Source organism: Microtus oregoni, unplaced genomic scaffold (genome assembly GCF_018167655.1).
Source record: "Microtus oregoni isolate MIOR12 unplaced genomic scaffold, Mior012 000027F_ref0000203, whole genome shotgun sequence".
Classification (NCBI taxonomy): Eukaryota; Metazoa; Chordata; class Mammalia; order Rodentia; family Cricetidae; genus Microtus; species Microtus oregoni.
The window spans coordinates 1,980,336-1,993,497 of NW_024543086.1; the positions used below are offsets into that span (position 1 = coordinate 1,980,336).

Sequence of the window (13,162 nt, forward strand, 5' to 3'; positions counted from 1 at the left end):
CTACACAACAGTCACCCAGATGCAGTTGTTCCCATACAGGCTCCCCAGCTGTGGGTCTAGAGTCCTAGAGCCAGTGAGCTCCGAAGAGCTTGGTTCAGCTGTCTCTCTGGGTCTCCACATCATGATCTCCCAGGTTCTTCATGTTTGCCATCAGTATTTGCATAGAGGATTCTCTTGACAGGAAGGTGTTCACCTCACCTTTCAGCTCTTCTATTTGGGAGCTGCATGGTTCCTCTGGAGAAACTGGAATCCAGAAGGGACATGGCTGGAAGGTGATCAGTTGCTCCTGTGCTACAAGACTAACTCTTCTCCACACCAAGACGCCAAAACAAAAAAAAAAAATCCTGTACATCTCAGCTCTCTCTTATTCAATTGTGTGTGTGCATGTATGTGTGTATGTGTGTGTATATGTGCACGTGTGCCTGTGCGTGTGTGTGCACATGTGTGTTGGAGGTCTCTCTCTTTAGAGAAAATGTCTGTTAACTGTGTGCCCATCAACACCTACCATCAACTATCACGATTTCTAAAACCAAGATGTATCATCAGTCAGAACTTGTCAAGAACCAGGTCAGCCCTGGAAGAACTGGGATCACAGTCCCTTGATTGCAGTGACCTGCCACCTTCATATGTGTCTTCCATTTTCTTATTACAGGGTAATGCCCTCTACTTCAAATCTGCCAGGAACGTGACAGTGAACATTCTCAATGACCAGATGAAAGTGCTGACTCGGCTGGTGACAGGTAAGAGAAGGAAAACTTATCCATCTGAGCACCTAGGCAAAGCAGACTGTCCTGTGAGATCTACATGACCTTCAACAAGGGCCTGCTGCCCCTGCTGTGTAAAGAAAGAAAATCCAGCTTGTAACCTCTGATTCTACCAAAAGGCTCAGTCCCATCTCTTCACATGTTTAACTTACCAAGTACCATGGCGCTTGCTTTTGCAGAAAACCTGTTTTTAGTAGAATGTGACCCCTGAACACAAGCCAGCTGCTTCAACTGGTGCTCAACCAAGAAAACTCCTTTTAAACTTTTCTGTTTATTTTTGAGACTCTCATACACATATACAGTGAGGTATGGTCATATAGGCCTCATTTCCTCCCTCCAACTCTCCCTAACATCCTCTCACCCAATTTTATTTTAATAACCTACAAATTCCAGCTAGTTTTGCCCATACATATGCAGATAGGGGGCTATTCACTGGACGATGGAAAACTCACCAGTGGCCACATCTTCAAAAAAAAGGAAAAGAAAGAATTCTCTCCCCCCATCAACTATCTAGTGTTTGTAGTTCCCCAGTAAGTTGTGGAGCCTAGAGATTGTGTACCCCATCTATGCTTGTATTTGTTCTGGCTTGATCTTCTATAGTCTTGTGCAGGAAACCTATCTCAGTTCATGAGTGTGACAGCCTTGTTGCCTGCAGAAGACATTTCTCAGCACTCCTCCCTATCCTCCAGCTCTTACTTCACTTTGACCGCATCTTCTGCGATGATCCCCGAGTCTTGGTAGAGGAGGGGTTGATAGAGATGTCTCATTTAGGGCTGAGCACCCAGTGTCTTTCTTTAACATGTTCTTCCCACAACTAAAAGAAGCCTCTCTGACTAAGCGTGAGAGTGGTCTATGGGTATAAGATAAATAACATCTAGAAGGCAGTTTGGTGGTATGTCCCTGCATGCTGCAATACTGGCCTACCAAGATGTGCCTGCTTGTGCAGTGGTAACACAAGCAAGTAACCAACTGCTTTCTGATTGGATGGGGCCTGTTTCTCAGGAAGGAATTTAATTCCCGGTACTGTAATCAGAAACAAAACCCCATGGTTTTGGAAATCATGGGCACTAGGATGAAACTGGCTGTTTTTAATTTGGGCAAAGAGTCGTACTATCCAAAGTTCCCTTTTTAATAGGGAAGGAAGGCTAGCCATACTAAAGCAAGAACAGAGGGTGTGTGTGTCTGTCTGTGTGTCTGTCTGATATGTGAGTATAATTGGATGGCCAATTAGTTAGGGAATTTTGCTAATTCTGACCCTCCATCTCCCATCATGCCAGCACTGGGGTTATAGACACAGCTGGCATGCCCAGCTTTTACATGGGAACTGGGTATCCAAAGTCAGGTCCTCAATGCTTGCATGCCAGGCACTTTCCCATCTGAGCCATCTTCCCAAGTCCTAGAAAAAGGATCTTTAGTGGTAGTGGGAAACCTTTTTCTCTTTGCTTGATATCTTTGAGCCAAACTCAACTGCAAGCTCCAGATGTGTCCACAGGCTGTATGTGTGTGGCTCTTTTTCGTACAGAAATTCTGTTCCTAACAGCCGTGTCGTGGGAAATGCCCGCTAGGTTTGCAGCTTTGAATTCCAGCAACATAAACAAGGATTGGTTGTTCATGATAATGACTCCCCTGATAAGCCTGGGCCTCATGGACACAGCCATGTGTTGAGTGGCCGTGATCAATGCACCCTCTGTAGGTTTTCAAGACATGACGAACAGAGAAGGCATTGTCTACGACGCAGTGGAAGGGGAAAGTGTGGGTCAGAGCGGCATTCTTAGACCTCCAGAAGAAAAGATCATTTGACTTTGGGGCTCAGAGAAAAGCATCCAGATGGATTTTTGAGAGGACAGTATCCCAAATGCCCCAAAACACATTACCATGAGTAGAATTTCCAGAGGTTCACTAGTAACCAAGTCACAGGGAAGCGGGTGCCTTTGCACAGAGCGGTACTTTCCCTCCCCCCACCATACCTGCTCCCCCAGCAAAGCTGCAGATGGATGTCAGGAGTTGCATAGCCCTGAGGTGGACTGGGCCATACATAGCTAAGAAGGTTCTGGCTCTGTGGAAATACTGCCCAGTAGAGTCTGTGATGCTCAAACACCGTTACAGCCAGCATCTGGACTGTAGGCTTTGCTTATATAACATCTGGCCTCCAGTCGCCGGTGCTAAATAATTAAATAAACAGCTGCAGTAAGCAGTGATTTAAGCAGCATGTGTGAAAAGTGCCTCCAGGAGGGAGATAAATCCAACCTCCAGCGCCCACATCCCAGGGCTCAAAAAGAACAGATCTAGCCTGTTGATCAATCATCATTTATCTTCAGTAGGAGATTGGGTTTACTTGATAGGTTGTGCTTTGATAAAGCTGAAAATGACTGCTATCCCTCTAAAGAGAGCCTGCCTCTCTCTTTCCATCTCCTTCCCCTCCTCTCTCTTCTCCCTTTTCTCTTTTTCTCTCTTCATCTTCCTTTTCTTTCCAAACTCTCCCTCTCCATATTCATCTTCTTTTCTTCTTTCTTCCCAACCCTTCTCTCTCCTCTTTGCTTCCTTCATCCATTCTCTGCATTCTTTCTTCCTATCCCCCCTTCCTTATTCTTCTATTATCCCCTTCCTCTCCATTACCCTACCCCTCTCTCCCTCCCACCCCTTTAGACCCTCTGGTCGCTCCTCTATCTTCCTCTCTCCTCCTCTCTTTCTTCTCTTGCTTTCCAGTAATCTTTTAGTACCCATTTCTGATTAGTCCCTCTTAGGAGTGGGAAGACAGCAATCCTTTCCTTTAAAATGAGAAACAAGAAAAACTAATTCTGGAAAAACAAAAAGAGGTAAAAAGAATGCTTTCTAATTCCTGGTATATGGGATGCACTCTTCCTCATGTCTCCCAAGAGTTGCAATCCTGAGCGTTCTAAACTCTTGACTTTACCTGGGAAAAATCTCAGAAGTCCACCAGAATGCCCCATGTTCTAAGTTCAGCTCATCTTTTTTGCATGAAGCATTATTTCCAGGGCTGGAACTCAAGCCAAGCCACTGGTGCATTTTGACTCACGATGTTACTGCTTGAGTATCTTAGCACAATCCATCGATGCAATACTGGAACCTGTAAGGAGAACAGCTTTAGGAGGGAAAAGGGTCCTCGTCCCAAAGAAAAAGCACTAGGCTTTTCCAGTCTTGAGATCCCTGGTGTCTGCAGTACCTACACCTGTGAGGCTTCGCCTTCTCCTGTTAGTGGGTTTTCTAGCCCCACATTGGAATGCCAAAATGTTGTTGGTTGTTTTTCACTCTTTTACTTTAGCTCTTTTGGGAGTCCCAGCTCCCAAATAAACACACTCAGAGACTTTGTGGTACTTATGAATACCCGGCCTTTGCTCAGCTTGTTTCTAGCTAGCTTTTCTTAACTTAAATTAGCCTGACTACCCTTTGGCCTCTGGGCCTTTTCCTTTCCTTCTGAATATTTTGCTTTCATTCTTACTCCGTGACTGGCTGGGTGAATAGCCCCTGATGTCATCCTCTCCTTGTTCTATCTAGTTCCCTCTTTTTCTAGATTTCTCCTCCTATTTATCCTCTCTCTGCCTGCCAGCCCTGCCTATCCTTGCTCCTGCCTTGCTGATGGCCATTCAGCTCTTTTTTTTAGGACCATCAGGTGCTTTAGACAGGCAAAGAATCACAGCTTCACAGAGTTAATCAAATGCAGCCTAAACAAAGCATCATGACTTTTCATCATTAAACAAATGTCCCAGAGCATAAACAAAGGTAACACACCATAAAATAATATTCTATACCAATCTCCTCCCAGTTGGGGAGAAGAAACTGAGGAGTCGCACATAGACTTCCACCCATAGAAAGGTATTAACTGAAGGAGGCTTCAAGTTGGAAGTCATGCTGATTTTCTATCCCCCAAACAGCTCTAGCTTCATGGAGGGCTTCTCAAACAGTGTCCAATGCTACTAAACCTTCGCTCTAGAGTCATCTTTTAAGACTCCAGCCATAACCATGGAATTTTGGCAATCCCAGGGAAACCCAACAAAGGTCAAAGCTGTCTGCACAGCTAGCCAGCAGTCACTGTGAGGACCTTCGGCTAAAGCTGTGTTTTCCTGTGCTTTGTGTTGGCAAATGATTCTGGCCCTTGAGAAATTCTATTTCATATTTTGTGGTTTCCTGAAGAGTAAGTGCTTTGTATGCTGTGATTGTTATGGTCTCTTCACTCTGCCCCCCCCCCCTCTAAGTCTCACACATCGCTCCAGAGTCCACAGTGAGCTCCAGCTATACACAGGACCCCTGGAGCCTTGCCTGACAATCTTGTCAGGTTCATGGAAGCCAAGGCCAAGCATTTGTCTCCCACTGTCTCTATCTCCATATGACTAGGTCTGGAGTGGGCAGATTGCCTTTACCTGTCCATGGCCATCCTGAGGTTGTCCATTCACTTTTCACTGGCATTTTGTCTCTTCCATTTCTGTCTCCTTCCCATGAGACAATGCTATCTTTCTGGAATTAACAAACAGTATAGATTTCACTTCAAGTTTTAATGGCATCAGTAAGATAGCTCCATCATAAGTCACAGAGGAGTCCCTACTCTAAATCCTTGACACATTGTCATTCTTCAAGATTTCCTTGGGTTCTTTGCCATTGATTTCTACATTTCCTCTTCCTCTGAAATCTTATCTCCTTGCTGTCTTGGGCATGCTGACTCAAGCCCTCTTCACCTTTTTAAACAAAAAGATCTACTTTGTGCTCCGTGTGGCATTCTGAGAACTGGATCCCATTCTCGGATTCTCCTTTGCTCTGACAGTGACCTTGAGGGAGCAGTAGGCTCACAGTGTTTTTTTTTCCTGTGCAACCAGACAAGAGCATCTCCAGGACTCATGATGCTTGTAGATTCTGTATGATCTCTGCCGCTTCAGTCTCTGGCTCATTAAGGAACCTTTTCTGTGAACCTTTTGCAAGTTAGAGAGTCAGTGTGAGTGTCCTGGAAAGCCAATTGAATGTGAGTATGTGAGCGGGCTAAGAGGCACTCATCGTTAGTGATGTTCAATACGCCATAGACATCACAGTAGAATGCTGCTGATGGCGATGACGAAGGTGACAACAGTATCCAGTGGAGCGATCACCACAACGCATGGCATTTTTGTGCCTTCAAAGTTCATTTTATGAATTCAATGTCATCTGACCTTTGCAGCCTTTCCATGAGACCCACAGAGGAGATAATGAGAGTTCAGTTCAGCATACACAGAAACAGAAAGATGAAATGACTTGTCTGCAGCCACATTGCCTAGCGGAGAGGAGTAGGAGGGGTGCTTTGTCTCCAAGTCCCATACTTTAGCATAGACCATCATCCCAGATATACAGGAGCTGTTTTGGTTCTAATAGCCAAACCGCAGTCTAAACTTAAGTAATTTCACAAAGCATTCCTAGGTAGGTCCTTTTGAGACCAAGATACATGTAGCCATCAACACACACACATATACATAGGAGAAGTGTACACACATACATACAAACCAAACGCATATACACAAATGCATAATCTAGCTTTCTAGCTTTCTCTCTCTTTCTCAACATTTCTAAACATAGAGGAAAAGGATCAGCCTTCTCCAAACATCAACACCCCACATATCCTCCTCCCAGGTGAAATCAGAAACTGTTGTTTAGCCAATGCCATTTTAGCATTGCACAGCTCTGTCCTACTTCTAGATGAGAGTTATTGGGATAGCCAACCACAAAATTACTCTCACACCCTGAAAATACTTCCTCTAAATCTTGCTTGCTTGAGCCTCACCCCCTTGACAATAGACCAACGTGAGCCTAGATCCCACTGTAAATCCTTGCAGAGTTTTGTCCCTATGCCTGTGTTTGTGTGAAAAGTGCTTTCTTCTTCCCTGTAATGGCTAAAGATTCTTGGGTCCCTGCAGGTGTAGTCTGCTGACCCTCTTGTAGCTATTTATTTTAAATAATAGTCTCTTGAAAATTTCCTAGAAGAAAGCAAACAAGATCAACATCGGAATCCCAATGACTTCTTTAGGAAGATATAATGTGTGTTGACTTTACCAGCAAATTTGACTACAAGGTAGACCAAAAGATAGACTCTATTTGATCAGAGCTGAATTCTTTCATACAGACCAGCTTTTGGGAGTCCCTGAAATGTTTGTGCTGGGGAAGTCCCAGCTTAGACAGGCTCAGGTAACTCCTGTCAGAACCTCAAATATGCTAACCAGCTCACTTTCTTACTAAAGATCTAGAGGTTTCTGATGCATTAATAGATTGAATCTGGGGACTGGAGAGATGGCTCAGTGGGTAAGAACCAGAGGACCTGAGGACCTAAGTTCAGTTCCACATGGAATCGTGAGCAACTACATGGTGGCTCAACAACCACCTATAATAGGATCTGATGCCCTCTTTTGTCTGATGCCCTCTTCTGTCTGATGCTCTCTTCTGGCATGCAGGCATACATGCAGAACTCTCATACATAAAATATAAATAATTAAATAAAATTTAAAAAACTAAATTGGATCTGTGTAAGTCTGGCTCCATCAGGATACAGGTGTGATGGGACCAGAGCCCACCCTCATGTACTGCTGTATTCTATGTCCAAGAACAGCATCTGATGGCACACAATGAACTCAAAGCATATTTTTTATTAAGTTAATTTATACTATATAAGATATTTAACATGTAGTAGAATTAATTATAATATAGTCATTTCTTCTTGGAAAGTATTTGTGTACTAAGGAAATAGATTTGTCTCCGTGTCAGTTAGTGGGTCAAGGGTATAAACACACACACACATTTCAGCTCATGTTATGAGAACACTTTCTGCTACTGACAACTAGCTGAAGATGGTTAGCTCCACAAGAGATGTTAATACTCTGGGTCTGACACTTCTGATCAAAAGCCTCAAGTGTTTGACACTAATTTGAGGCTAGTAGAGGGAAATCTCATTGAAGCATTAGGACGAGGAGAATAGGATGACCTCTAAACCCACATGCCAGGACCATGTGATTAAAAGCAATTGACAAGATGAGATGCAGCCAAGACCCTGATTTCCACAGCCGGCTACAGAAAACCAATCCACTTAACATTAAAATCAGACACAGTCCCCAGGAGCGCCTATGCCCTATGAAAAGCTTTTGTAGTCAAATTCGATGAGGCTAATGTATTCCTCCTCTCTTTCTTTCTCTCGTCCTCATAGGTCCGAAGGCTGTGGAAGCCTATGGCAAAAAGTTTGAAGTAAAAACGGTTTCTGGAAAATTGCTCTTTTCTGCAGATGACAATGAAGTGGTCGTGGGAGCCGAGAGATTGCGAGTCTTAGGTGAGAAAGTTTAAACACGTAATTGGCTGGATGCTACCATGTATATTTTGAAGGGAGAATGGCATGGTGCCATCCGCTGAGGGCTTGTGCCTTCCCCCGATGCACATATTAAAATTCTAACCCTCTTGTATGACAATACTTGGAGATTGCACCTTTATCACGAAATCCATCCCTGAAGCTGATTGGAGCTTTTATCTGTAACATGAGGTTCCTTTTAAAGAATGAAGAAACTGATTATTTTGAAGTCTGCATTCTCCTCCCCTCTCCTCCATTCCTCTTTCTCCTTCTTCCCTTCTTCCCTTTTCATGTGTGACCCTTGTTCTTTTCCTTCCCTCACCTATAAAAATACAAAAATGTAGCCGTCTGTACCTAGCCTGCCTCAAAAACCAACCTGACTGATACTGAATCTTAAATTTCTAACTTCCAAAACTGTGAAGAAGAGGAGGAGGCAGAGGAGGAAGATGTTGTTTTAAGCCACACACTCCCTAGTATATTGTTATAAGAGCACAAACACAAATAGGATGGAGAAGTGTAAACTTTCCTAGGTTCTTTTAAAGTGAGTTAGTTTAACCTGCATGGACCCTGATTCCCCAGGGGGCTTTTCTCACACCCTGAATTCATTTTGGTTCCTGTTTCAACCATTACCTTTGGGTTTCAATGTGTGCTCATATAAGGAAGTATTATTTATGTAGGACATGCTGCTTTCCTTTTATTCATTTTACATACCAACCTCAGTTCCCTCTCTGTCCCCTCCTCTCCCTTCCCTCATCTGTCCTCCACCCACCCCCATCCACTCTTCAGAGAGAATAAGGGCCTCCCATGGGAATCAACAAAGCCTGGCACATTCAGTTGAGGCAAGACCAAGCATCTCTCCTCACCTCCTGTGTCAAGACTGAGCAAGGCATCCCACCACAGAGAATGGGCTTCCAAAAGCCAGCTCATGTGCTAGGTATAGATCTTGCCCCCATTGCCAGGAGTCTCACAAACAGCCAAGGCTACAAAACTGTCACCCACATGCAGAGAGCCTGGTTAGGTTCCATGCAGGATTCCCAGATGTTGGTTTAAAGTCCATGAGCTCCTGCAAGTGTGGGTCAATTGTCCCTGTGAGTTTCTCCATCATGACTATCATAGACACTTTATTTTACACACACACACACACACACACACACACACACACATACACACACATACACACACACACACACACCATTACTACTCAACCTTAGTCAGTCATTCTAGACCAGTTAGGCTCCTGTCCCCTTGTCTTAACATGTCATCAGCTCAGCAGTCAGAAAATTGAAGTGACCATCCTTAAGGGGCCAAGTGGAGGTGAGGGCACAGAGTGCACAGACGGGAAGACAAGCAGCTGGCCAGTCCCTCATCAGTGACTTACATATAAAGCGATCCAGCTGCCTTCCTTTACAGGGGCTTCCTGTTCACAGCTGCAGAATGGGGGCTCCCTACAGAACAGGCTTTCAAGCCCTGCCTTTTCATTGATGGAAAAAAGTAAAAACAAAGTTTCAAAATTACACAGCTCTAAGATGTATAATAGCTGAGAGACCAAGATCGCTTTGGAATGCGCGTGAGGGCTGAAAGTGGAAATGACAGACACTGAACAATTATCAAAATAGGTTCATTATTTCAATTCTGTGTCCGCTACAGCTCTAGGCTGGGACAAACTGACAATGAACAGGAAGTGGCACAGTTGAGACAGGTCTTGGTAGCAAATGTGTCCCCAAGTTGGATCTGAAGGCCTGACCACATAGAACTCTTTTTTAATATCGCCTAAATGAATGAATTTTTTAAGAGCCTGTAGACTACTTGCTCTAATCAGGTACCACACATAATTGCGCATTAGTGAACTGTGTGACCTTGAACTTGACTTGTCCTGCTTCAGCCTCTCAGAGTAAGAGCTGTGATTGCGGTCACGCACGAACACGTCTGGTTTCTCCCATCTCTTACTTGCCCTTTCTCTGTGTGAGGTAGGCAGCATCTTCTCACCCCAATTTTGCGGGTGGCAGAATTGCACTGAGCTGTGCGTGAAGGGAGTTTGGAAAAATTAGAAAGGACACATCCAAATGAATCCACCTGCTTTTAATGGTGCTAAAGATTGGGAAATGACCACCCCAGCAATCTCACATCCAGTGAAAAGGGCCTAGCATGCTGGAGAGATGAGCTTCCTGTCAGGTGGGGCTCTGCCATATGGTGTGGGATGAAATGTGTAGGCGATTTCATTCTCAGCTTAATGAGAAGTTTGTGAGACCATGAAAGCTCTTGGGAGGTCCGGGTTTCGATGGGGAGTTCAGGGGAGCAGCTATCACAACTGGGTCTGAATCTCTGCTCATCCTCTTAGGGTCTAAGTGACCTTGTTCAAGGTGACTTTTTCACTAAGCTTTAGTTTCTACCTGTCTAAAGCAAGAGATGTAGGGAGCCAGAGTGGGTGGTGTACGGTCATAATCTCAGCTCTTATTTGGGGAGACTAGAGCAGGATGATTGTGAGTTCAAGACCAGCCTGGGCTACATAGTAATAGTAAGTTACAGGTCACCCTGGACAACATGGGGTGTGTGTGTGTGTGTGTGTGTGTGTGTGTGTGTGTGTATGTGTGTGTGAGAGAGAGAGAGAGAGAGAGAGAGACCCTGAACTACACTGTGTGTGAGTCTGTGTTTGTGTTTGTATTTGTGTGTATGTGTATATGTGTGTGCATATGTGTATGTATAGGTGTGTATGTGTATGTGTTTGTGAGTGGTAAGAGTGTGTGTGTGACACTGGACTACATTGTGTGTGAGCATGTGTGTATTTGTGTGTGTGAGTGCGTGTGTTTGTGTGTGTGTATGTGTGTGCAGAGAAGAGGGTAAAATGAGTAAGAACCAGCCTAAGGTGATCACCTGGAAATCCCTTCCCTATGACTCTGCTGGTAGCTTTTTGATCAGACAAACATCAACCACTGAGACCCAGCAAAGCTACCATCTAAATACAACTAATGAATGTTGAACCAGGACTGTTTACTCAGTGAGAAGGGCTGGGGTGTGTTATCATTGCTTATCATGACTAAATAAATTTGGTCTTTACATCCACCTCGCAAGGATCATGCACGCTTGTCCTCTTTCTTTACATATAAGCAAATAGAGATGTGGATATCTGAAATCCTGCCACGATTCCACAGAGCACTAATGACCAAGTGAGGATCTTGTTTACTCCTGTCTGTGATCTGCATCACAGGAGTCTCAGCCTTCCAGTATGTCAGCATCACAAGAGGAAAGAAAAATGAGTCCCTGGTTCCCAGCGTCACTCTCTATTTCACCTCTAGGGACACACTGCTCTCCCTATTCTTTGGCTGTCCCCTCTGCTTTCTGTTCCTCTCCTTCCTTGGTGGCCTTTTCTTTTACCTGGTAAGTCAGTTGGCTTCACTGCTAACATCTGTGGGCTTCCCTGAAATCCAGTCCTCAGTTTTATCTTTTCACATTTGCATGTGAAATCCTACACCTATAAAAGTCCTACTTCCTGGATAATATTTTTGTCACCTCACTGGTCATCAACCCCTGCCACAACCTGCTTGGCTCGGATTTGGGAACCTGACGAGGGTAGTGAGGGTCAGAAACAAAGACCTATGTACAGAGAGCCTGGGATCAGGTGAACTCTGCACGTTTTAACGGAGTGACACCAACTACTGCATCAGCTAAGAACCCCAGCATGTTTATGACGGACAGCACAGAGGGAGCACCCGGATAGTCTTCAAAGGCCTCTGTAAGCAAACAATTTCAGGTGATAAAAAATCTGGATGGAGGAAACTTCACTTTCTAGTTTTTATATACACTGGCCAGTCATCAACAACGGACTTGAACTATAGAGGAAGGCTTACCATCCTGAGCCTGACCTGAGGAAGGCCTTGCTGAATCTGCATGGCTCTGAGGTATTGCTCTTTGACATGACGGTGCCCACGTCAACAATATACAAAATGTCATACACTCAAAGCCACTTAGAATGTCATGCGCTCTTTACACATTCACTCAGGGCTTCCTCTGCTCCTCACATACCCCCCCCCCCAATCTCCGTTTGCCTAAAGTGTCCTCTGTCTTCCTGTTCCACATTCCCAGGGGTGTAGACTCTTCTGGCTCTTTTGAAGATCCTGAATATCCCCTTGCTTCACTCACTGCAATGAAATTGAAGCCTCCCCTGCTGAACTCCCTGCCCCTCCAAAGGCAGCAGCCATGATCTTCCTAGTCACGTTTCCAGTCCAGTCTTCAAGAACATGCTTCCATTCAGATGCCAGGTTCATTCTGCTCAGGAACATGGGAGCTTCGGCCATCCTTGGGTTCTCTGGAGTACAAGATTCTCTCTTTGTAACAGGGACAAAAGATATTCAGTTTGTGGTGAGATCCGTCTATTCATCTACCAGAGAAGTATAAAATAAATATGTAAGCCAAGGCATAATGAAGTTTATCTTTCACTATAGGGTATATTTATCAAACATTGGACAGGAATGGCCTAGCCAAAGCAGCAAGAAAATAGACAACATAAAAGTCAGGGCACTTAATACAAACCTTCATGGCAACACCAGGGAGAACATGCCTTTAGTTTTCATTAAAGAGCAATTTAATCGAACAATGAATTGTGCATTATAGCATTTATAAACAGAGCATAATTATAAAGTACTATTGTAATTGTCAATTAGGTCTATTTATACTCTAGATTAGTTTTTTAAACATGTCCTCTAGATGCCACTTGATGCTAATTATCTGAGTTACATTACTATCAATTGAAAAAAATTTTAATTAAATCTAAAGCCATTTGAATTAGCATAAAAATTATAGAAATTTAAATATGACTTGAAGTTTAACTTTTTTAGGATGCTCAGCTGGTACTGTTTGTACCCATTTACATTTGGCTTTTTGTGAAACTACTGCAACTTTAAAATGAGTAGTCACAGTGAAAAGACTGGAATGATATTGGTAGGGCTCATTCGAAGAGTGTCTCCCCATCATAATTCTGTGGGGGGGGGTATATCACCATCTCTCTGCTAGTGATGCCATGGAGACAATTGTTCCTACTCTCCTACGCCATTTTCAATCTATTCTAGTAGACAAGACACTGTCTGTGGATAGGATA

At 44.0% G+C, this 13,162-nt stretch overlaps 1 protein-coding gene across 2 annotated transcripts in view; it reads left to right on the plus strand.

Moving 5' to 3' along the window:
• The window catches only part of Sgcd (sarcoglycan delta), a 682,952-nt gene that overhangs the window by 536,662 nt on the left and 133,128 nt on the right, over window positions 1-13,162 (plus strand). For both annotated transcript variants that reach the window (XM_041676147.1, XM_041676146.1), the window contains 2 exons: window positions 653-740; window positions 7,936-8,055. In XM_041676147.1, coding sequence (XP_041532081.1) covers window positions 653-740; window positions 7,936-8,055 — 208 coding nt within the window. The remainder of the gene's footprint in view (window positions 1-652; window positions 741-7,935; window positions 8,056-13,162) is intronic.